General features: G+C 46.3%; 1 protein-coding gene across 4 annotated transcripts in view; it reads right to left on the bottom strand.

The window, feature by feature from the left end:
• Positions 1-25324, bottom strand: part of LOC141257542 (uncharacterized) — a 174449-nt gene that overhangs the window by 143616 nt on the left and 5509 nt on the right. For 2 of the 4 annotated variants that reach the window (XM_073672177.1, XM_073672178.1), the window contains exon 4: positions 6813-6979. The exons of the other annotated variants lie outside the window; for them this stretch is intronic. In XM_073672177.1, the coding sequence (XP_073528278.1) occupies positions 6813-6979 (167 nt within the window). The remainder of the gene's footprint in view (positions 1-6812; positions 6980-25324) is intronic. 4 annotated transcript variants of the gene reach the window in all.

Below are 25324 nucleotides of genomic sequence, written 5' to 3'. Positions count from 1 at the left end.
GCCGACCGTCTGGACCTTGCAGATGTTAGCCCTTCCGCATACAACTCCTCCTCCTCTACTTCCTCCACCTCCTCTTGTGCCACCACCTGACTCCGAATTCTGTTTAACATGTGCTCCAGCATGTAAATCACCGGAATAGTCATGCTGATAATGGCATCGTCAGCACTAAACATCTTCGTCGCCATTTCAAAACTGTGCAGAAGGGTGCATAGGTCCCTGATCTGAGACCACTCCTCCAGCGTGATTTGCCCCACCTCTGGATCTCGTTGGCCCAGGCTATACGTCAGAACATATTGCACCAGGGCTTGTCGGTGCTGCCACAGTCGCTGCAACATGTGCAGAGTTGAATTCCACCGGGTAGGCACATCGCATTTTAGCCGGTGAAGTGGCAGGCCCAACGACTTCTGTAGAGATGTAAGTCGCTGAGCTGCGGGATGCGAACGGCGGAAGTGAGCACACAGCGACCGTGCCCTCTGCAGAAGGCCATCTAGTCTGGGATAGTGGGCTAAAAATTGCTGGACAACCAGGTTCAACACGTGAGCCATACAAGGCACGTGTGTGACATTGCCCCGGCGAAGGGCCGCACCTAGGTTTGCAGCATTGTCGCACACGGCCTTCCCTGGTTTCAGGTCCAGTGGAGACAACCATTCATGAAATTGGTTCTCCAGAGCTGACCACAACTCCTCAGCTGTGTGAGTCACATTTCCCAGACATTTCAAAGTAAAAAACGCCTGATGACGTTGAGCCCTACTGCCAGCATAGTAAGGAGGTGTGCAGGATCCCTTCTGCACAGTTAGAAAGCTTGTGGCATGACCAGACAGGCTTTGGGTGCAGGTGGAAGACCGAGAGGAGGTTGAGGAGGCAGAAGCAGTGGAGGAACTTTGACATAAAGAGGATTGACGCACAACTCGTGGGGGCGGCAAGACTTGGACAGCAGCCCCTTGTCCTGCTGTCACCATAGTTACCCAGTGCCCAGTCAGCGACATGTAACGCCCCTGTCCATGCCTACTCGTCCAAGTGTCTGTGGTGAAATGCACCCTGTCACACACAGAGTTTCTCAAAGAAGCGGTGATGTTGTGTGCGACATGCTGGTGGAGCGCAGGCACACCTTTCTTTGAGAAGTAGTGCCGACTGGGCATCTGGTACTGGGGCACTGCGAAGGAACTTAAGGTCTCGAAAATCCTCTGTGTCCACCAGGCGGAAAGGCAGCATTTCTGTAGCCAAGAGCTTGCAGATGGTGAAATTCAACCTCTTAGCTTTCTCATGGCTAGGAGGAAATGGTCTTTTACTTGTCCACATCTGAGGGACCGAGGGCTGGCTATTGTGCTTAGACGGGGTTGATAAGGGTGTCCCCGGCAAACTGCCGGTCTGTGAGGAAGATGCAGGCGGACATGTTAGGTTCCCTTGATCCAAAGGTGGTGCTATCGATGTCGGACAGCGCTCAACACCAGCTGGTGTTACCACCTCCAAAGAAAATGATAACCTGCCAATCACGCTGGCTGTTGTGGGTAAAGAGGTGGCAGGTCTGCGCCCCAAAACAGGTGTGACTGCTGTCCCCCCAGTCACAGAGGATGAAGAGGCCGTGGATGCACAAGATATGGCAGACGGTTGTTGGCCCGGCCGGCTAGGCCGCATTGTAGCACACTGAGCTTCCCACTGCAAGTTATGCTTCATGTCCATGTGCCGGTTCATGCATGAAGTACTCAAACTATGTATTTTTTGGCCTCTACTTAGCTTTTGCTGACAAATGTTACAGATAACACGAGTTGGGTCATCTTTATCGATCTGAAAAAATGCCCAGGCTATGCAAGGCTTAGCACCCATGCGACCTGAAGAGCCACCACGACTTGTGGTGAGAGGCAGAGTTGTGTTTGAGGATGCAGTTGTTGACGTGCTTCCAGTACTACGTCTCTGTCCAGGAAGGCGCAACCTGACCTCGTCGTCACTAGCATCTTCCTCCACCTCCTCTGCTGACCTCATCTCTTGGCTGACTGTGGGTTGACAGTAAGTGGGATCTCCAACCTCATCATCATCACCCTGTGCGTTATCACACAATTCGTCCTCAGAGCCAACCTGTTCCTGCCCTGACAAAAAACTAAAGTTGTCGCTCCAATCAGTTATTTGAGTGTCATCATCGTCTTCCTCATTGTCTCCACCAACAGGAGTTACAGTTTGGGAATGAGGGTCTACATTATGGTCAGAACCTTCTGCGTCTGGTCCTGGATCCGACTCATAAAGATTCTGGGCATCAGTGCAGATCATTTCCTCGTCTGGATTCACAGAAGCGCTGGAGTCGACCTCTGATTCCCAGGCTATAGTATGAGTAAACAGCTCTGCAGACTCAACCATCTGTTCTACCTCATACTCAGACGGGCAGCTGGAGATTTGGGAGCTGTGAGGAAGCAAGTGCGATTGGGTGACACCTTTGAGGACTGGAGTATTTGTGATGTTGAAGTTGATGTGGAGGAGAGCCCACTTAAAGGAGCACTTGATATCCGTTGAAGCACCTGCTGTTTTTGTGCCTCATCTGGAATTTGTAGCGATTGGCGTGGCCGTAAGAAAGGGATCTTATCACATTGTCCGCTAAAAGAAGTAGACATTTTAGTTTGGCTGGAAGATGGTCTTTCTTCTGCAGATGTTACTGTTGCTTTAACACCTACCCCACGGACACAACCTTTTTTCCCCTTCCCAACACGCCTATTCCCCTTTCCACCAGCAGCAGGCCTTTTTCCACTCATTTTGGTGGTTAACTAATTCACAACTCTGGAGTTGTTTGCACAAAAAAACAATGGATGGGAACCGAGCAGAGCTGAGTGGCCAAACTGTGGTATTAGGCCAAAACTATTGGCTGGGTTAGATGCAGAAAAAAATTATATTCAGTTTGCAACCTGATGGAGGTCAGTATAGATGGACTAATAGAACAAGTCCCACACACTGCTAGAAGCCCAAATATTTTTTCAGAGGTAGATGCAGAAAAAAATATATTCAGTTTGCAACCTGATGGAGGTCTGTATAGATGGATTAATAGAATGATGCTATGCTCAAAAGATTTTACTTCACTAGGTGCAGTAAAAAAATTGGTATTCTATACACAGGTGGTATATCTTGCAACACAGATAGGCTACTCCACTGACTAACACAATCTGCAATAGGCCAAAAAGGATTAGCTTTGCTAGATTCAGCCAAATGCTGTGAAAAAAACTTGCACAGCACTGGCACAGACCTGCCTGGCAAAAACTGATAGGAACTGATGTAACCTAGTCCTGAAAAGGACTCCAATTACAATTAGTCTTTACTCCCACAATCTATCTAAGAGCACAGACCTGCCTGATAAAAGTCGTAGGAAATGCTGTAACCTAGTCCTTAAAAGGACTGCAATCACAACTATTCCCTACTCCCAAGCTATCTGTAGATTTGTGCGAAAATTGGCTTGAAATTAACAAGGTATAGCGCACACAGCAACAGCGGTGCCGTCTAACACGCAGCTGCAGCAGTGAGAAAATGGTGGCGACAGGGAAAATGGTTTGGTCTTATAGGGCAAGGACATGTGACATACACTGCCAATGACACATGCCCTTGCTTGTGTGAAAAAAGCACTTCGCTCCGTGTGTGCGCTGCTGATAGGCTGACAGATTGCACCTCCCCACTGTAAATGCGGGAAAGAGAAAAAAAAATGGAGATCTTCATTGTTCCTGCAGAGATCCATCCCCTGCCCCTCCCCCCACCCCGCTGTACACTCAAACTGCGTATTAACATTAATTTTCATCATTACTGAGAAAAAATCCAGTTATGATTTTGGTGCACGAACAGTTATCGAACATAACCTCGAACAGCCGAATTTTTCTCAAATTGTTCGTGTTCGCCGAACGGCTCGAACACCGCTCAAAACAGCTCGAATTTGAGATTGGCGAACAGTTCGAGTCGAACAACGCTCATCTCTACTACCTACATGACATCTGAGAGCTACATGGATCCCGCTTGTGAGGTGCCTGTCCGTCACTACTATTCAGTTTTAGGGTCCACTCACTAAGCCATATATTCTCTCATGCAAGAGAATAGGGCCAATTATGCTAATGACACTCGGCTCAAACTCTGTCAGAGCTTCAACTGAGTGTGATCCGATTCTCTCGCAGCACAGATATGGAGAAGATGGAGAACTTACTTTCTCCATCTTCTCCATAGTCTCTGTGAGTGTTCATCAGACTGCACTTGGATGACATCCGAGTGCAGTCTAATGTTTTACGTGCACCCATAGACTTGTATGGGTGCACATGGTCCGAATATCGAATGAGATTATTTTCTCATGCCGATAATCGCAGATCTGCACTGTCCCATAGTATAACATAAGGCCGAGTCCTATCCAATAAAACATCACATAGCATTCGGCCTTGTTATACGACAGTGTGAGCGAGCCCTTAGAGTCAAGGAATATTTACATGCAGATGATGATATTACTCTCCCAGTGTATATTTTTTTAGGCGAGTTCATAGTAAATGCTTTGCCTTTTTGACATATCATCAACTAAAGAACAAGAAAGATTTAGGACCTCCCCTATAGAGAAACGGAAAATAGTTTGGAGCACTTGCATGTCCTTTTTTATTTATTATGAGAAAATCATAAAAGATCCCGTTTTTTAACCATGCTGTGACTTTCTGCTGAGGGAGAGGGAGAGAGCTGCCCTATTCAGAGTCTGTAATAAGATCTGCTGACAAAAGTGTTGAAGATACAGTCTAATGTGAATTAACAATGAAAAAAAGTTAATTTCACAAATGGCTTGTATTTTTTTTAATACAAACTTTTTTGTGTTTACAGCTCCTTTAAAGGGAATCTGTCATCAGGTTTTTGTCATCTAATCTGAGAGCAGAATAATGTAGGGTTAGAGGCACTGATTCCAGTAATGTGTCACTTACTGGGCTGCTTAGTGTTGTTTTGATAAAATCATTGATTTGTCAGAAGGTAATTATCACTAGATGACTAGTAAGTTCTGTAGGACCCCACCCCCATCACTGATCAGTAGATTTCTGTGTACACTGAGCATGGGCAGAAAGCTGCCAATCAGTGGTGTGGGTGGGGCTATACAGAGCGCAGCATTCAGAGAGCTGCTAGATCTGCAGCAGATGAAATGGTGATTTTCTCAAAATGACAACAAGCAGCTGAAAAAGTGACACATCGCTGGAATCAGGGTATCTGCCCCTATATTGTGCTGCTCTCAGATGAGGCAGCACAATTAATATTGTGCCAAATTAATTTCCCGTGAACTATCACATGATCTATCACAGGGGATCATGTGACATGTCACGTGATAAATCAGGTGTGGGGGGGGGGGCGCGCCTTCTAAACAGCCCGGCGCCCTTGCTACTCGTAATCCACCCCTGCTGGTGCCATCAACTCGGGTAGACCTGCTGAGCTCAGTTATTGGCTGCAGCACTAGCGGCGTAATGTCAGTGCTGAAGACAATAACGGACCCTGGGAGCTGTGGTGGAGACTTAGCTCTGGACCCGAGGAGGATGAGCGAAGCACTTTTTTTTTTTTTTTTTTTAAACAAACTGCAGATGAGAGACATGGGTTTTTCAAAAATGGAAAACCCCTTTAATTCTTCTTCATGCAAATGTAGATTTTTTTTTTCATGAAAAATAGTAGAGGATGAGAAGTGAAAATCTTTATGAACGTTTTTCGTCTCAGCACTGTTAGGATTTATTTCTGTTTTTACAACCAACACTTTTGAGAAGGAGAAGCTACTGTGTGTATACAAAGAAGAAAAAAATATGAGCATGGAAAAAATAGGTAAGTATATTGCGCTCTTCTAGGACAGTAACCACCTCTGAAGATTTGAGTAGGAAAGCATCTTTTTGGAACTGGTTTCACTTAGGGCTTGTTCACACAAGAGTATGATACGGACGTGTGCTTTCCGAGTAAAATCAGACAGCACACTGACCAATGTAATTTAATAGTGCATGGGTTATAATGGATATATGTGGCATCCGTGAACAAAACGGATGCCAAACGTACTGCAAAAATGGAAGGGGGCCTTAACCATTGCCAAGTCACTCCTGAGGTCCACTTAGGCCTCATTTAGATGTCAGCTTTGTATGTACTCATTCTATCAATATTTTTTATTAATACAACATGCATCCATTATAGTCTAGGGGGTTGTTCACATGTTGTTTTTTCTGGACTGAGTGTCATCCAAGTGCTGCCCGTTATTTACTGTTTAATCTGTAGTGGAAGTTCGTTAAGGATGCTATTGATCCCTTATAAATAGCTTTTACACTACACTTACAGAGAAGATCATGGAGATGGACTTGTAACCTTGAGATTGTTTATATTTTTCAACAATTTTGGTTCTCAAGTCCTCAGACATTTCTCTTCTCCTCTTTCTGTGCTCCATGCTTAGTGTGGCACACACAATACAAAGATTGAGTCAATTTCTCCCCTGGTTATCTGGTTTCAGGTGTGATTTTCATATTGCCCCCACCTGTTACTTGCCTCAGGCAAGTTTGAATGAGCCTCACATGCTTGAAACAAAGTTGTTTACCCACAGTTTTGGAAAGGTGGCAACAATTTTGTCCGATCCATTTTTGGGGTTTTGTGTGAAATTATGTCCAATTTGACTTTTGTACTCCTATTTTTGTGCTGTTCCAATACACAGAAAGGAAATAAACATGTGCATATCAAAACACGTGCAATGGCAATAATTATTTTCTGGGAGAAATACTTCATTTTATGGAACAATTTCAAGGGTGCCAACACTTTCGGGCATGACTGTATTTCTAAAGAAAGATAATCCTAGAACATGATACTTAGTAGATAACCTGTGAATTGGTGCCATCAGCAGAAAGGACAAGGATCTCTATAACGGTGTCTCCAACCGCGATGGGGACGGGTCTAGAGTCGTCATTTCCATTCACTGTCACCTTCATCTGAGTTTTTTGGATTAAGGGTTTAATGCTAATATTGCTGTGGAAATATGGCACGGCACCTGGATGGAAGACAACACAGGAAAACTCAAAGGCACCATTAATTAAAGCATGAAGCCCACTTTTTGGGCAAGATTCAGCTGGGGAGTGTCTGGAGAGCAAGAGCGCAGTCTTATCTGTCACTGGCACAAGCAGTTTACCAGATACGATATATCTGCTCTTCGTAGAAAATTAAGAATTTTCACATTCTAATGTCATCAACACTTCCATCTGTCATCTAATTTTTACTAACAGAAATGAGCAAAAACGTACCTATCTTCTGAGTTTAATTTACTGTATGAGCTGTTATGTGTACATTAGGAGTAACACTATTTTTATATGATTTGTTTTTTGCATTTTCACTAGTTTTCATCTCTGCTCTCTCTCTCTCTCCAAATTCAGTCATCTCCGAGCTAGTGGGTGGAGATTGCTGCTATGATGTCTCCTATAAACAGATATGAGGGATCCCTGCTCTCCTGTCTCTATGCAGCACATGTTTAGAAGTAGCAGCTGCAGCATCGAGACATTATACAGCAGTACTAAACATTGTAACTGTAAATCCAGCTCTGGGCAGAGACAAACACTTAATAGAGCTAGCAGGTCTAAGTGTATCTCTTTGCCTGAGCCAGCTGTAATCTGATCCCTCATTGAGGTGGTAATCTGTCTTGCTTTAAAGGGAATCTGGCAGCAGTTTTTTTCTATGTAATCTGAAAGCAGTATGAGTTAGGAACAGGGAGCCTGATTACAGGGATATGTCACTTGTTCAACAAACTACAATCAGTGTTTTATCAGCAGGAGACTTCAAGACTACGTGTCGAGTGCAAGGGAGTCCAACTAATCTGTGTAACCCCGCCCCCACCACTGATTGGCAGTGTACACATCAAGCTGCCAATCAGTGGTGTGGGTGGGGTTATACAGAGCTCAGTATTCATAGCACTGCTACATCTACAGCAGAGAAAACAGGGATTATATCAAAACTGCACCAAGCAGCCCAGTACGTGACACATCGCTGGAATCGTGGTCTCTGCCCCTACATCATGGAAGGGAGCTTGACGGCACGATCAGTTTGTGGTTCACTATCAGACACATAGGTCTGTATGGATGCGGTAGACAAAACAAAAGTCTTCAGAATTTTAATTAAGATTATTTCCAGTTTTCATTAAAAAGAAAATAGCTTATAAAAGGTTATGGCTAAAACACTGCTACCTATTTAAAAAAAAAGCTTCCTATATATATTCAAGAACTGGGTAAATCTAGTTAGGTGCTATCTTTATGGCTAAGGTAGGAGATGTAAAGGATGATAAAAAAAAATGTTGTGTCGTCTTAAACAAGTTAAACTATCTATAGAGAGAACGTCCTTGTAAAATGAAACCCACAGGAGGCTTAATAATAACAGTGAAAGTCAACAGCATACATCATCAGCTGACGTGGGCAAGAGAATAAATGCTGTAAGTGGGTGAAATCATTATGTGATGCTCTGCAGGACGCTCTGCAGGATGGAGCAAAATGTGGATCATAAAAAAGTTCCGACTGCTGACATATATTTAATAAAGTTCCAATATACATGAGATCTGCAAATAAAGTAACACTAAAGTGCAAAGACTCACATACTAGACTGGAGATATGGGTTATGCTGCAGCTCTCAGTGGAGGCGTCATTACTAATGTGAGTGATTGCAATTTAACAGGAAATACATTTTGGGTATTTAAATGAAAAGCTGCGCCCACTGGGCAGAATTGTATTAGGCTGGGTTCAGATGGCCATATTTCACGGTCCGTAAATGAACTGCAATGCCCGGACTAACAGCGGGTCTCTACACCAGAACATATACAGTACAGACCAAAAGTTTGGACACACCTTCTCATTTAAAGATTTTTCTGTATTTTCATGACTATGAAAATTGTACATTCACACTGAAGGCATCAAAACTATGAATTAACACATGTGGAATTATATACTTAACAAAAAAGTGTGAAACAACTGAAAATATGTCTTATATTCTAGGTTCTTCAAAGTAGCCACCTTTTGCTTTGATGACTGCTTTGCACTATCTTGGCATTCTCTTGATGAGCTTCAAGAGGTAGTCACTGGATATGGTCTTCCAACAATCTTGAAGGAGTTCCCAGAGATGCTTAGCACTTGTTGGCCCTTTTGCCTTCACTCTGTGGTCCAGCTCACCCCAAACCATCTCGATTGGGTTCAGGTCAGGTGACTGTGGAGGCCAGGTCATCTGGCGTAGCACCCCATCACTCTCCTTCTTGGTCAAATAGCCCTTACACAGCCTGGAGGTGTGTTTGGGGTCATTGTCCTGTTGAAAAATAAATGATGGTCCAATTAAACGCAAACCGGATGGAATAGCATGCCGCTGCAAGATGCTGTGGTAGCCATGCTGGTTCAATATGCCTTCAATTTTTAATAAATCTTCCAACAGTGTCACCAGCAAAGCACCCCCACACCATCACACCTCCTCCTCCACGCTTCACGGTGGGAACTAGGCATGTAGCGTCCATCCGTTCACCTTTTCTGCGTCGCACAAAGACACGGTGGTTGGAACCAAATATCTTAACTTTGGACTCATCAGACCAAAGCACAGATTTCCACTGGTCTAATGTCCATTCCTTGTGTTCTTTAGCCCAAACAAGTCTCTTCTGCTTGTTGCCTGTCCTTAGCAGTGGTTTCCTAGCAGCTATTTTACCATAAAGGCCTGCTGCACAAAGTCTCCTCTTAACAGTTGTTGAAGAGATGTGTCTGCTGCTAGAACTCTGTGTGGCATTGACCTGGTCTCTAATCTGAGCTGCTGTTAACCTGCGATTTCTGAGGCTGGTGACTCGGATACACTTATCCTCAGAAGCAGAGGTGACTCTTGGTCTTCCTTTCCTGGGGCGGTTCTCATGTGAGCCAGTTTCTTTGTAGCACTTGATGGTTTTTGCAACTGCAATTGGTTACACTTTCAAAGTTTTCCAAAGTTTTTCGCACTGACTGACCTTCATTTCTTAAAGTAATGATGGCCACTCGTTTTTCTTTACTTAGCTGCTTTTTTCTTGCCATAATACAAATTCGAACAGTCTATTCAGTAGGACTATCAGCTGTGTATCCACCAGACTTCTGCATGACACAACTGATGGTCCCAACCCCATTTATAAGGCAAGAAATCCCACTTATTAAACCTGACAGGGCACACCTGTGAAGTGAAAACCATTTCCGGTGACTACATCTTGAAGCTCATCAAGAGAATACCAAGAGTGAGCAAAACAGTCATCAAAGCAAACGTTGGCTACTTTGAAGAACCTAGAATATAAGACATATTTTCAGTTGTTTCACACTTTTTTGTTAAGTATATAATTCCACATGTGTTAATTAGTGTTGAGCATTCCGATACTGTAATATCGGGTATCGGCCGATATTCGCGGTATCGGAATTCCGATACTTAATTCCGATACTTTTACAATATCGGATACCGGAATCGGAAGTTCCCATAATGCCTGCGCTCTGCAGTGTCTGTGAAGGATGACAAGTTGGATGGCAGCGCGATCCAGTCTGTCATCAGAATGCCATCCCAGCGGGGGAGAATTCTCCTGATTGTTTAAAAGCCGGCGGGCGGTATAAAGCCGCCGGCTTTTAAACAATCACACAGCCCCATACTGCTTCCCCGCAGCCTCCCACCCCGATCCTCCGCTCCCCTCGCCACCTCCCATCCCGATCGTAAGTTAGGACCGGGCGGGGAGCGCAGCTCCAAGGAGCGGGGAGTGAAGGACCCGGGCGAGGAAGCCGGCAGTGAAAAGACTTCACCGCCGGCTTTCCCGTTCTGTGCTGCGCTTTCCCGCCGGTTATTTCAAATGAACAGCTGAGGTATCAGGTGATGCCGATCAGCTGTTCATTTGAAGTCGCCGCGTTGCCCTCAGAGGGTTCATGTGAGTTCATGCTTGACTGCATGAACTCACATGAACTTTGCCACGGCCGCACAGGTCAGCCTCACCTCCCAGACCCGTCATGATTAGTGTGTGTGCGGGGTGTGTGTGCGGGGTGTGTGCGCGATGTTTGTGCGGGTGTGCGCGGTGTCTGTGCGATGTGTGCGGGTGTGTGCGGTGTGTGTGCGTGCAGGCAGACATAGGCCGATGTGACACTACTACTCCCATCGGCCTATGTCTGTCCCCCGTCCACTCCTGCCAGCAGGATCAGCTCGATGGGAGCAGTAGTTCCCATCAGACTGATCCTGCTATTTAAATTGCCCTACTGTGTCCCCAATAAATGTTAAATACATGTCATTGGTGGCCAGTGGTTACCTAAAAGAAATTAGTTCATACATTACCTGTCCCCGCCGATCGCCACCTAAAATAAAGTAAAAAATAAAAAAGTACACCTATACTCACCAAGACACCTAATTCCCCGAAGCCATCGATCTCCTGTAATAAAATATAAAATAATAAACCACAACCTTATCCTTACCCCTCCGTAGCAGTCCACGAGTGTCCCACGAAGATCTCCAGTTCAGAGCAGCCACATAGAATGTGACCGCTCTGAACCGCTGCCGCCGCTAGAATGACGGGGCCGTAAGGGTTCACCGGAGTTCAGGCAGCGCTGCTCCGGTTAGCTCCTTTACGGCCCTGCTGTATCGTGAGAAATTCCCACGGTACAGCAGTGCCGTAAAGGAGGTCTCCGGAGCTGCGCTGCCTGAATGCACTCCGGTGACCTCAGTCAGTGGCTCCCGCTGCCGGGAGCGGACGTGTTCCCGGCAGCGTGAGCTTACAGCAGCCATGCACAGCTGTCACCATCTTCAGATGTGACAGCTGTGCATGGGAGATCAGCGCAGGAACGTGGACAGGTAACTATTATTTTTAGTAAACTAAGAATTAAATAAAATTGTGTGTTTTATTTCAAATAAATTATTTTTTTCTGGGTGTAGTGTGTTTTTTCTTTTTAACACTTTGTAGGTTAGTAATGGGGGTGTCTTATAGACGCCCATCATTACTAACCTGGGCTTCATGGCAGCTGGCGCTGACATGAACCCCACCACTATTACCCCCTGCCACCGCACCAGGGCAGCGTGGAAGAGCGAGGCTAAGTGCCAGAGTTGGCGCATCCTATGGATGCGCCATTTCTGGGGCGGCTGACGACTGGTGTTTCTAGCCTGGGAGGGGGCCAATATTCATGGCACCCTTCCTGGGCTATTAATATCAGCCCCCAGCTGTCTGCCTAGCCTTTGCTAGCTATTAAAATAGGGGGGACCCCACGTCATTTTTTTGGGGGGGGTCCCCCATTTTAATAGCTAGTAAAGGCTAGGTATTCAGCTGGGGGCTGATATTAGTAGCCTGGGAAGCTCCGTGGGTTTTACCCCCTTCCCAGGCTTCAAACATCTGCCCCAGCCGTCTGCTTAACCTCCGCTAGAGACTAAAATTATGGGGGATCCCACGCCATTTTTTTTTTAAATAAATCCATTATTTTAACACTAAATGACATTTGAGGAGTTAATAAAGATGCAGTCCCTAAATTATTATTTATTTTTTAATTAATTTTTCCCAAAACTTTTGACGTGGGCTTCGCCATATTTTTGTATGCCAGCCAGGTACAGCATCCAGCTTCTATGAACGCGCCATTTTCCGGGGCGGCTGCGGACTGCAATTTTCAGCGGGGGGCAGAAAGCTTGGGCCTCCCTGCGCTGCAGATTCCATCCCCCAGCTGCCTAGTTGTACCTGGCTGGACACAAAAATAGGGAGAAGCTCCACGTTTTTTTTTTTTTAATTATTTCATGAAATTCATGGAATAATTAAGAAAAAAAGGGCTTCCCTATATTGTTGTGTCCAACCAGGTACAAATAGGCAGCTGGTGGTTGGGGGCAGCCCGTTCCTGCCTGCTGTACCTGGCTGGACACAAATATAGTGCAAAGCCCCACGTCAATTTTTTTTTAATTATTTCAGGAAATTCATGAAATAATTTAAAAAAAATTATGTGGGGCTTCGCCCTATATTTGTGTCCAGTCAGGTACAGCAGGCAGGAACGGGCTGCCCCCAACCACCAGCTGCCTATTTGTACCTAGCCGGACACAACAATATAGGGAAGCCCTTTTTTTCTTAATTATTCCATGAATTTCATGAAATAATTAAAAAAAAAAATACGTGGGGCTTCGCCCTATTTTTGTGTCCAGCCAGGTACAACTAGGCAGCTGGGGGATGGAATCTGCAGCGCAGGGAGGCCCAAGCTTTCTGGGCCCCACCCGCTGCAAATTGCAGTCCGCAGCCGCCCCGGAAAATGGCGCGTTCATAGAAGCGCCATCTTCTGGCGCTGTACCCAACTCATCCAGGGCCCTGGTGCGGTGGCTGACTGGGTAATAAAGGGGTTAAGGCCAGCTTGGCATTATCAGCTGGCCCTAAGCCCGAAATTCATGGGGTCACGCCAATATTAGACATGACCACCATGAATTTCTAGTAAAGTATTTAAAAAAAACACAAACACCCAGAAAAAAGTCCTTTAATTGAAATAAAGACACAATTCTTTATTGTTCTAAATTAAACCATACTTACAGTCACGCCCATTCCAGCTGAAGCCAACGATCTCCTGCAATAAAAGAAAAATAATAAACCAACCTCATCCTTACCTTTCCATGGTTCCCAGGACAGCTTCAGCTCTGCTACATCAAGATGACAGGCTGGACCGCAGCAGAACGCTGCCATCCAGCCTGTCATCCCGCAGACACTGAGAAGCGCAGGCATGCTTGCGCTCCTCAGTGTCTCGCTGTGACGGCATCCAGATGAGCGGAGGTCATGTCCAATGAACTCAGCTCACCTCATGCACGTCACTGACAGCGTGGGAAAATTCTCCTGCACTCAGCGCTTCAGCGTGAGAATTTTCCCACGCTGTCAGTGACGTGCATGAGGTGCGCCGAGTTCATTGGACATGACCTCACCTCATGCACGTCACTGACAGCGTGGGAAAATTCTCACGCTGAAGCGCTGAGTGCAGGAGAATTCTCCCACGCTGTCAGTGACGTACATGAGGTGAGCAGAGTTCATTGTCGGCTCATCTGGATGCCGTCACAGCCAGACACTGAGGAGTGGAAGTATGCCTGCGCTTCTCAGTGTCTGCGGGATGACAGGCTGGATGGCAGCGTTCTGCTGCGGTCCAGCCTGTCATCTCGATGTAGGAGAGCTGGATCCGTCGTGGGAGCCATGGAAAGGTAAGGATGAGGTTGCTTTATTATTTTTCTTTTATTGCAGGAGATCGTTGGCTTCAGCTGGAATGGGCGTGATGGTAAGTATGGTTTAATTTAGAACAATAAAGAATTGTGTGTTTATTTCAATTAAAGGACTTTTTTCTGGGTGTTTGTGTTTTTTTTAAATACTTTACTAGAAATTCATGGTGGTCATGTCTAATATTGGCGTGACCCCATGAATTTCGGGCTTAGGGCCAGCTGATAATGCCAAGCTGGCCTTAACCCCTTTATTACCCAGTGAGCCACCGCACCAGGGCCCTGGATGAGTTGGGTACAGCGCCAGAAGATGGCGCTTCTATGAACGCGCCATTTTCCGGGGCGGCTGCGGACTGCAATTTGCAGCGGGTGGGGCCCAGAAAGCTTGGGCCTCCCTGCGCTGCAGATTCCAGCCCCCAGCTGCCTAGTTGTACCTGGCTGGACACAAAAATAGGGCGAAGCTCCACGTTTTTTTTTTTTAATTCATGAAATTCATGGAATAATTAAGAAAAAAAGGGCTTCCCTATATTGTTGTGTCCGGCTAGGTACAAATAGGCAGCTGGTGGTTGGGGGCAGCCCGTTCCTGCCTGCTGTACCTGACTGGACACAAATATAGGGCGAAGCCCCACATCAATTTTTTTTAATTATTTCATGAATTTCCTGAAATGATTTAAAAAAAATTGACGTGGGGCTTCGCACTATATTTGTGTCCAGCCAGGTACAGCAGGCAGGAATGGGCTGCCCCCAACCACCAGCTGCCTATTTGTACCTGGCCGGACACAACAATATAGGGAAGCCCTTTTTTTCTTAATTATTCCATGAATTTCATGAAATAATTAAAAAAAAAAATGCGTGGGGCTTCGCCCTATTTTTGTGCCCAGCCAGATACAACTAGGCAGCTGGGGGCTGGAATCCGCAGCGCAGGGAGACCCAAGCTTTCTGGGCCACCCCCGCTGCAAATTGCAGTCCGCAGCCGCCCCAGAAAATGGCGCGTTCATAGAAGCGCCATCTTCTGGCGCTGTACCCAACTCATCCAGGGCCCTGGTGCGGTGGCTCACTGGGTAATAAAAGGGTTAAGGCCAGCTTGGCATTATCAGCTGGCCCTAAGCCCGAAATTCATGGGGTCACGCCAATATTAGACATGACCACCATGAATTTCTAGTAAAGTATTTAAAAAAACACAACACCCAGAAAAAAGTCCTTTAATTGAAATAAACACACAATTCTTTATTGTTCTAAATTAAACCATACTTACCATCACGCCCATTCCAGCTGAAGCCAACGATCTCCTGCAATAAAAGTAAAATAATAAAGCAACATCATCCTTACCTTTCCATGGCTCCCACGACAGCTTCAGCTCTGCTACATCGAGATGACAGGCTGGACCGCAGCAGAACGCTGCCATCCATCCTGTCATCCCGCAGACACTGAGAAGCGCAGGCATACTTCCACTCCTCAGTGTCTGGCTGTGACGGCATCCAGATGAGCCGAGGTCATGTCCAATGAACTCAGCTCACCTCATGTACGTCACTGACAGCGTGGGAAAATTCTCCTGCACTCAGCACTTCAGCGTGAGAATTTTCCCACGCTGTCAGTGACGTGCATGAGGTGAGCTGAGTTCATTGGACATGAACTCGGCTCATCTGGATGACGTCACAGAGAGACACTGAGGAGCGCAAGCATGCCTGCGCTTCTCAGTGTCTGTGGGATGACAGGCTGGATGGCAGCGTTCTGCTGCGGTCCAGCCTGTCATCTCGATGTAGCAGAGCTGAAGCTGTCGTGGGAACCATGGAAAGGTAAGGATGAGGTTGCTTTATTATTTTACTTTTATTGCAGGAGATCGTTGGCTTCAGCTGGAATGGGCGTGATGGTAAGTATGGTTTAATTTAGAACAATAAAGAATTGTGTCTTTATTTCAATTAAAGGACTTTATTCTGGGTGTTTGTGTTTTCTTTTAACTTTGACTATGGGGTTAGTAATGGGGGTGTCTTATAGACGCCTCTCCATTACTAACCTGGGCTTGATGTCAGCTGGCATTATAAGCTGACATCAACCCCAACCCTATTACCCCCTGCCACCGCACCAGGGCAGCGTGGAAGAGCGAGGCTAAGTGCCAGAATTGGCGCATCCTATGGATGCGCCATTTCTGGGGCGGCTGACGGCTGGTGTTTCTAGCCTGGGAGGGGGCCAATATTCATGGCACCCTTCCTGGGCTATTAATATCAGCCCCCAGCTGTCTGCCTAGCCTGTGCTAGCTATTAAATTAGGGGGGACCCCACGTTATTTTTTTTGGGGGGTTCCCCCATTTTAATAGCTAGTAAAGGCTAGGTATTCAGCTGGGGGCTGATATTAGTAGCCTGGAAAGCTCCGTGGGTATTACCCCCTTCCCAGGCTTCAAACATTTGCCCCAGCTGTCTGCTTAACCTCCGCTAGAGCCTAAAATTAAGGGGAACCCCACGCCAATTTTTTTTTAAATAAATCCTTTATTTTAACACTAAATGACAAGTACAGTAATCAACACTGTCACTGTACTTCATATATATGTGACTGACATGTTTCTATCTATCTAATCTATGTGTGATTCTCTATTCTTTCTATTCTAAATTGTCGGGTACAGATGCTGAATTGCCGGCCGGCTTTCTTAAAGAGACGGTGCATGAAAACACTATTATTTTTTTAAATAAATCCTTTACACTAAATGACAAGTACAGTAATCAACACTGTCACAGTACTTCATATATATGTGACTGACATGTTTCTATCTATCTAATCTATGTGTGAAGCTCTATTCTTTCTGTTGTAAATTGTCGGGTACCGGTGTATGCCGCTGATGAATTGCCGGCTTTTCATGTCATTCTACATTATTCTTAGTTGTTTTACTTCATGTAGAATTAACCTACAAGGAAAGAAAGGGTTTATTTTCATTCCGATATTTGTGTCCCATTGACTTGCATTGGTTTCCGGTATCGGAATCGGCGATATCCGATACTTTTTGGGTATCGGCCCGATCCAATCCGATACGATATTTCCTGATATCGGAAGGTATCGCTCAACACTAGTGTTAATTCATAGTTTTGATGCCTTCAGTGTGAATGTACAATTTTCATAGTCATGAAAATACAGAAAAATCTTTAAATGAGAAGGTGTGTCCAAACTTTTGGTCTGTACTGTATATTGTAAGATGGCCACCGGATAGGTGCTTAAGGGAAGATATGTATCATTGAGGTTGGTAGTTTTGGTGATGTAAGCCTGGGAAAACAGTCTCCAGCACGTATAGTTCTTAGAGAGTTATTAGGGCGTATCAGAGCCGGGTTTACGAGCAGTCAGAGAGATGAATGGGACTGGCTTCTCACATATTCCCACCCCGGGGGCGTGGTATGGCAGATAAAATGAAGACCAAATGTCTCATTCAGTGTCTGTACCTGGAGGTATGTAGATCTCCAGTGTGATAGTCTTTGCTAAGGACTCAAGAACTGGACACTAATCCAAGCCAGAGGACCCGCTCTACTGTATGGACCGTTTACTTTGTGTTTTCACCCTGTGCTGGAAAGGCTGTTTTTCTGTTTGGTTTTCCTGAGTGGTTTATGGAGTCTTAATAAACCAGCCTGGACATTTTAATGAAAACCGCTTCCTGTGCCTACCTCAAACGCAACCGAGTGATTTAAATGATTAAACCGGGATCAAGCTAGCTCTGATAGATGCTGTAAGGCATCAATGATGAGCTGAGATCTAAACCTGTGCATGCATCGCCTCCGGCGGCTATTTTCCTGAATCAAACCACTGGGAAAGCAATGGGAATAGCAGGGACTCTCTCCTGCTTCGCCGTCGACATCTTTTTGAAGCCCAGGGCCCGCAGCCTCGCAGTGCCGGTACAACCCCTTCTCCCAGCTCGTGGCCCGCAGCATCACCCACTCCTGCCTCCTGTGATATATCATTTTCTAAATAGTTTAAAAATATAAATCTGAAAATTGTGACATGCATTTGTATTTTTCCCCCTGTACTCTGATACCCCTAAATAAAATCCTGAGTGACCAATTGCTTTACACACAGAGTCTAACTGTGTGTAATATATTCTCAGTGTAACTACAGCCGTTCTATGAAGGCCTCAGAGGTTTGTTGGAGAACAATAGGGATCAAACTGAATAATGAAAACCAAGGAACACACCACACAGGTCAGAGATAAAGTTGTGGAGAAGAGTAAAGCAGGATTAGGTTATAAAAAAATAGCCCAAGTTCTGAGCATCTCACAGATCACTGTTCAATCCATCATGCAAAAATAGAAGGAGTATGACAAAACTGCAAACCTACCAAGACATGGCCGTCCACCTAAACTGACACTCCAATCAAGGAGAGCACCAATCAGAGAAGAACTGACACCTCAATCAAAGAGAGCACTAATTAGAGAAAAAGCTAAGAGGTCCATGGTCACTCTGGAGGAGCTGCAGAGATCCAAAGCTCAGGTGGGAGAATCTGTCCACAGGACAACTATTAGTCATATACTCCACAAATCTGGCCTTTATGGAAGAGTGGCAAGAAGAAAGCCATTTCTGAAAGCAAGACATAAGAAGTCCCGAATGCAGTTTGCAAAAAGCCATGTAGGGGACATAGCTAGCATGTGGAAGAAGGTACTCTGGCACCAAAGTAGAACTTTTTGGGTTAAATGTAAAATGCAATGTGTATCAGGAAACTAACACTGCACATCACCCTGAAAATACCATCCCCACCGTCAAACATGGCGGTGACATCATTCAGTGGGGATGCTTTACTTCAACAGGACAGGGGAGCTGTTCAGAGTTGATGGGAAGATGGATGGAGCTATTGCAGGGCAATCCTGGAAGAAAACCTGTTAAAGGCTACAAAAGATTTGAGACTGGGGCGTAGGTTCACCTTTCAACAGGGCAACAACCCTAAACATACTGTCAAAGCTACAATGGATGGTTTAGATCAAAGTATATTCTTGTGTGTGAATGGCCCAGTCACAGTCCAAACCTAAATCCCAAAGAGAATCTGTGACAAGACTTGAAAATTGTTATTCACAGACACCTCCATCCAATCTCCCCAGGCTACAGCTAGTTTGCAGAGAAAAATGGGCAAAAAAGTCACCTCTAGATGTGCAAAGCTTGTAGAGACAAACCCCAAAAGATTTGCAGCAGCAATTGCAGCGAAAGATGGTCCTAAAAAATATTGATTCAAAACAAAACAAAACAAATGAACGTCACAATTTTCAGATCTACGGTACAGACCAAAAGTTTGGACACACCTCATTTAAAGATTTTTGTGTATTTTCATGACTATGAAAACTGTACATTCACACTGAAGGCATCAAAACTATGAATTAACACATGTGGAATTATATACTTAACAAAAAAGTGTGAAACAACTGAAAATATGTCTTATATTCTAGGTTCTTCAAAGTAGCCACCTTTTGCTTTGATGACTGCTTTGCACACTCTTGGCATTCTCTTGATGAGCTTCAAGAGGTAGTCACCGGAAATGGTTTTCACTTCACTGATGTGCCCTGTCAGGTTTAATAAGTGGATTTCTTGCCTTATAAATGGGGTTGGGACCATCAGTTGTGTTGTGCAGAAGTCTGGTGGATACACAGCTGATAGTCTTACTGAATAGACTATTAGAATTTGTATTATGGCAAGAAAAAAGCAGCTAAGTAAAGAAAAACGAGTGGCCATCATTACTTTAAGAAATGAAGGTCAGTCAGTGCGAAAAATTGGGAAAACTTTGAAAGTGTCCCCAAGTGCAGTTGCAAAAACCATCAAGCTGTCACACTGTCACAGAATACTGGAGGTAGGGGGCCTAAGCTGACCCTAAGCTGGGGCCCTGACTAATCCCTCATCCTGGAGGTACTGTTAAAGGTACAGAGGTCCAGGCCGCCAGCGTAACCCCTACCTCCTGAGGATCCCTGCACCACAGTAATCTAGTCCTGAGAAAGACCCCGATCACAACAATTGGGAACCAGCGATAATATGCCCACACACAGTATTTAGACGAACGAGACAGTACAAGGGAAAAACCAAAACCACCTTGCATACAACTTCAACAAAACTACAACAGAGGGAACACCAACGGGAAAGGAGATAAATGATAAAGCGAGGAAAGGGAAATAACACTTTCAAATACACTTATCTCAGCAACTCCAAACACCACGATCCGCTCTGTAAGTCTGAATGAAAAGCTTTCACCGACACCTCACAAACAGACCTGCAGGAAAATAAAGGAGTCTCACTAACGAAGCATTGATTGCAGCTGGGCGAGGCTGGACCTCAGCTAGCCCAGAGAGAGAGAGAATTAACTCCTTCACTGCCGAGAAAACACAAAGCACCAACAAGTCAGCTGCGAGAAGTCAGGCTGTGTACTCGTGACGATCTTCGTGGCAACACACCCGTGACAGTACCCCCCCTTCTACGAGGGGCCTCCGGACCCTCAGGGCCAGGTTTATCCGGGTGAGTCGTGTGGAAGGCCCGAACTAATCGGTCTGCGTTAATATCCGACGCAGGAACCCACATCCTCTCCTCAGGACCATACCCCTTCCAATGAACCAAGTACTGAAGGGACCGGCGATTAAAGCGTGAATCAATGACCCTCGATACCTGGAACTCCAAGTTACCATTGACAACCACAGGAGGGGGAGGTAAAGGTGACGGTACCACCGGCGCCACATACCTCTTAAGCAATGATCTGTGAAACACGTTGTGAATTTTAAACGTAGGGGGGAGGTCAAGACGGAATGCCACCGGATTAATAACAGAACTGATTCTGTACGGCCCGATGAACCTGGGACCCAGTTTCCAGGAGGGAACCTTAAGTTTAATATTCCTGGTAGACAACCATACCTGATCGTTCACACTTAGGTCCGGACCAGACACTCTCCTCCTATCAGCCATACGTTTGTATCGGTTCCCCATAGTATTCAGATTCTTCAGCACCCCTCTCCATACTGAAGCGAGAGATGAGGAAAATCGTTCCTCCTCCGGAACCCCCGAAGAGCCCCCCCTACTGAAAGTACAAAACTGGGGGTGAAAACCATATGCCCCAAAAAACGGGGACTTACCAGTGGACTCGCTTCGCCTATTATTGAGAGCAAACTCTGCCAGAGGTAGGAAAGAAGCCCAGTCCTCCTGGTTCTCTGACACAAAACACCGAAGATATGTCTCCAAGCTCTGGTTCATACGTTCCGTCTGACCATTGGTCTGAGGATGAAAAGCCGACGAGAATGACAAATGCATCCCCCGCCGTGCACAAAACGCCTTCCAGAACTTGGACACAAACTGAGACCCCCGATCAGACACCACCTCGGAGGGTACCCCGTGAAGCCTCACAATCTCCCCAATGAACACCTGCGCAAGAGTTTTAGCATTAGGGAGAGCCGGAAGAGCGATAAAATGTGCCATCTTGCTGAACCTGTCCACTACAACGAGTATGACCGTTTTACCCGAAGACGGAGGGAGGTCCGTAATAAAGTCCATAGACAGATGAGTCCAAGGACGCTCCGGGATCTTCAAAGGTAAGAGGGCCCCAGACGGACGGGTATGTGAGGTCTTAGAGCGCGCACAAACCCCACAGGACGCGACAAAAGTTACCACCTCTTTATGTAAGTTAGGCCACCAAAACCGACGCGAGAGGAGATCCACAGTTGCTTTACTCCCCGGGTGTCCTGCAAAAACTGAGTTATGGTGTGCCTCGATCACCTTTTGTCGCAACTGATCTGGAACGAACAGTCTCCCCGGAGGTCCAACAGGGGCGTCCCCCTGAGCCTCCAATATCTCCTCCTCCAGCTCAGAGCATACTGCCGAAACCACCACCCCCTCCTGAAGAACAGGAATCGGGTCGTCCGTATTCCCGGCCCCAGGGAAACTACGAGATAAGGCATCCGCCTTTACATTTTTAGACCCAGGACGATATGTAACGACGAAATTAAACCTGGTAAAAAACAATGACCACCTAGCTTGTCTGGGATTCAGACGTTTAGCGGACTCCAGATATAGCAGGTTCTTGTGATCGGTGATGACGGTGACTGGATGAACTGCCCCCTCCAAAAAATGGCGCCACTCCTCAAAAGCTAACTTAATGGCCAGGAGTTCCCTATTGCCGACATCGTAATTCCTCTCAGCGGACGACAATTTTTTAGAGAAAAAGGCGCACGGATGCCACTTACCAGGGGACGAACCCTGTGACAATACTGCTCCCACCCCTACCTCGGAAGCGTCTACCTCTACAAAGAATGGCTGAGACGCATCAGGTTGAATGAGTATGGGTGCCGAGGCAAAACATTTTTTCAAGGAGGAGAATGCTTGACAAGCCTTGTCAGACCACCTAGAAAAATCCGTCCCCTTTTTAGTCATGTCTGTGAGAGGCTTAACCACGGACGAGAAATTACGAATGAACTTCCGGTAATAGTTAGCAAACCCCAGGAAACGTTGTAGTGCCTTAAGATTCTCCGGCCGATCCCACTCAAGAACTGCCCGCACTTTCCCAGGGTCCATACGAAAACCGGACGCAGAAACCAGGAAGCCTAAAAACTGGAGTTCCTGTACGGCGAACACACACTTTTCCCACTTGGCATACAGTTTATTATCCCGCAAGATCTGTAACACCTGTCTAACATGCTCCTGATGAGACACCAGATCCGGCGAGTAAATTAAGATATCATCCAGATATATGACAACAAACTGTCCCACCAGGTGGCGAAAAATATCATTAACAAAGTGTTGAAACACCGCCGGGGCATTAGTCAGACCGAATGGCATGACAAGGTTCTCATAATGCCCCTCCGGAGTGTTAAAAGCCGTCTTCCACTCATCCCCCTCCTTCATCCTAATCAAATTGTACGCCCCCCTGAGATCCAACTTAGAGAACCATTTGGCGCCCACGATCTGATTAAAGAGATCGGGAATAAGTGGGAGCGGATACGGATCTCGGACCGTAATCCGATTAAGTTCACGGAAATCCAGGCAAGGGCGTAGGCCTCCATCTTTCTTCTTAACAAAGAAGAACCCCGCGGCCACCGGTGAAGATGAAGGTCTAATATGCCCCTTAGCCAGACTTTCAGAAATATAATCCTTCATGGCCTGCCTCTCAGGACCAGAAAGGTTATACAACCTAGCTTTAGGTAACTTGGCCTCAGGGAGCAGTTTTACAGAACAGTCATACTCGCGATGAGGAGGTAGTTCCTGACACCCATTCTCCGAGAATACATCCTCAAAGTCTGCCAGAAATGGAGGTAAGACCCAAGGAGTAACCGCACCGATGACCGTGTTCATGCAGTTTTTATTACAGAATTTACTCCATTGGCTTATCTCTCTGGTTTGCCAATTAATAACAGGGTTATGCTTAGCTAACCAAGGAAGGCCCAACACTATAGGAGTGGGAAGACCCTCCAACACGTAGCAAGACAACAGTTCTTTATGTATTGCCCCCACTTGAAGTTTTACGCCATGCACAGCTTGCAAAAAACTTCCCTGACCGAGAGGCCTGGCATCGATCGAGAATATGGGGATGGGTTTAGCCAACTCACTCAATCGCATACCTTGAACCCGGGCAAACCGAGCATCAACCAGATTAGCCCCGGCCCCACTATCCAGAAGAACAGATATCCTCTCAGTTCTCGTACCCACCACCACCTCCGCCGGTACGAGAAACTGAGACGAACCTAGGGACGAAATACCTACTCCCAGATTGCCGTCCACCACACAACCTGGGATCAACAGTTTTTTCGACGACTCTTTACTCAGCAAGGGGCGGGATGGACACCCCCCAATAAAATGTCCCTTTTTCCCGCAGAGGAAACACCTTCCTGTCTTATGGCGCACCACCGGTCCCCTTCCCCGAAATGATGTCCCTCCTAATTGCATAGGCTCCTCCGGACTGACCAGGGGAACCACCATATGAGGGGACCTTGTAAGAGGTGGAGACATTACAGGGGGTAGAGTTATCCCGCACCTCTCCCGAAGCCGTCTGTCAACGCGAATAGCAAGGGCCATAGCGGCTTCCAGTGACGCGGGAGAGTCATACTGTGCCAACACATCCTGTAATTTGTCGGATAAACCATGACAAAACTGGCTCCTAAGGGCCGGGTCATTCCACTGGGTGTCCGTGGCCCACCTACGGAACTCCGAACAGAATTCCTCCGCCGGACGATCTCCCTGCTGAATCCTACGTAACTTAGACTCAGCAAGGGAGATCCGATCTGGGTCATCATATACGAGTCCCAAAGCAGCGAAAAACCTATCCACTGACTGGAGAACTGGGGAGCTAGGGGGAAGAGAGAACGCCCAAGATTGTGGGTCCCCTTGTAGGAGCGAGATGACAATTCCCACCCTTTGTTCTTCACTGCCCGATGACCGAGGCCGCAGCCGAAAGTACAATTTGCATGCCTCCCGGAAAACAAAAAACTTGTCCCGCCCCCCAGTGAACCTGTCAGGGAGAGCTACTTTAGGTTCTGGTCCGGCTTGCTCCAGAGGATGCAAAACCTTGGACCTAACGTCCGCCAGCCCCATGGACAAACTCTGCAACTGCTGAGCTAGACCGGCTACTGGATCCATGGTAGCTGGAGAAAAACTAAGTTGGTCGGTGAAAATGTCACACTGTCACAGAATACTGGAGGTAGGGGGCCTAAGCTGACCCTAAGCTGGGGCCCTGACTAATCCCTCATCCTGGAGGTACTGTTAAAGGTACAGAGGTCCAGGCCGCCAGCGTAACCCCTACCTCCTGAGGATCCCTGCACCACAGTAATCTAGTCCTGAGAAGGACCCCGATCACAACAATTGGGAACCAGCGATAATATGCCCACACACAGTATTTAGACGAACGAGACAGTACAAGGGAAAAACCAAAACCACCTTGCATACAACTTCAACAAAACTACAACAGAGGGAACACCAACGGGAAAGGAGATAAATGATAAAGCGAGGAAAGGGAAATAACACTTTCAAATACACTTATCTCAGCAACTCCAAACACCACGATCCGCTCTGTAAGTCTGAATGAAAAGCTTTCACCGACACCTCACAAACAGACCTGCAGGAAAATAAAGGAGTCTCACTAACGAAGCATTGATTGCAGCTGGGCGAGGCTGGACCTCAGCTAGCCCAGAGAGAGAGAGAATTAACTCCTTCACTGCCGAGAAAACACAAAGCACCAACAAGTCAGCTGCGAGAAGTCAGGCTGTGTA

This window comes from Phyllobates terribilis, unplaced genomic scaffold, assembly GCF_046119375.1.
Source record: "Phyllobates terribilis strain yellow unplaced genomic scaffold, ASM4611937v1 Scaffold_3__8_contigs__length_932513732, whole genome shotgun sequence".
Taxonomy (NCBI): Eukaryota; Metazoa; Chordata; class Amphibia; order Anura; family Dendrobatidae; genus Phyllobates; species Phyllobates terribilis.
Note: the sequence above shows the minus strand (reverse complement) of the source record. Positions and strands in the feature narration are given on the sequence as shown.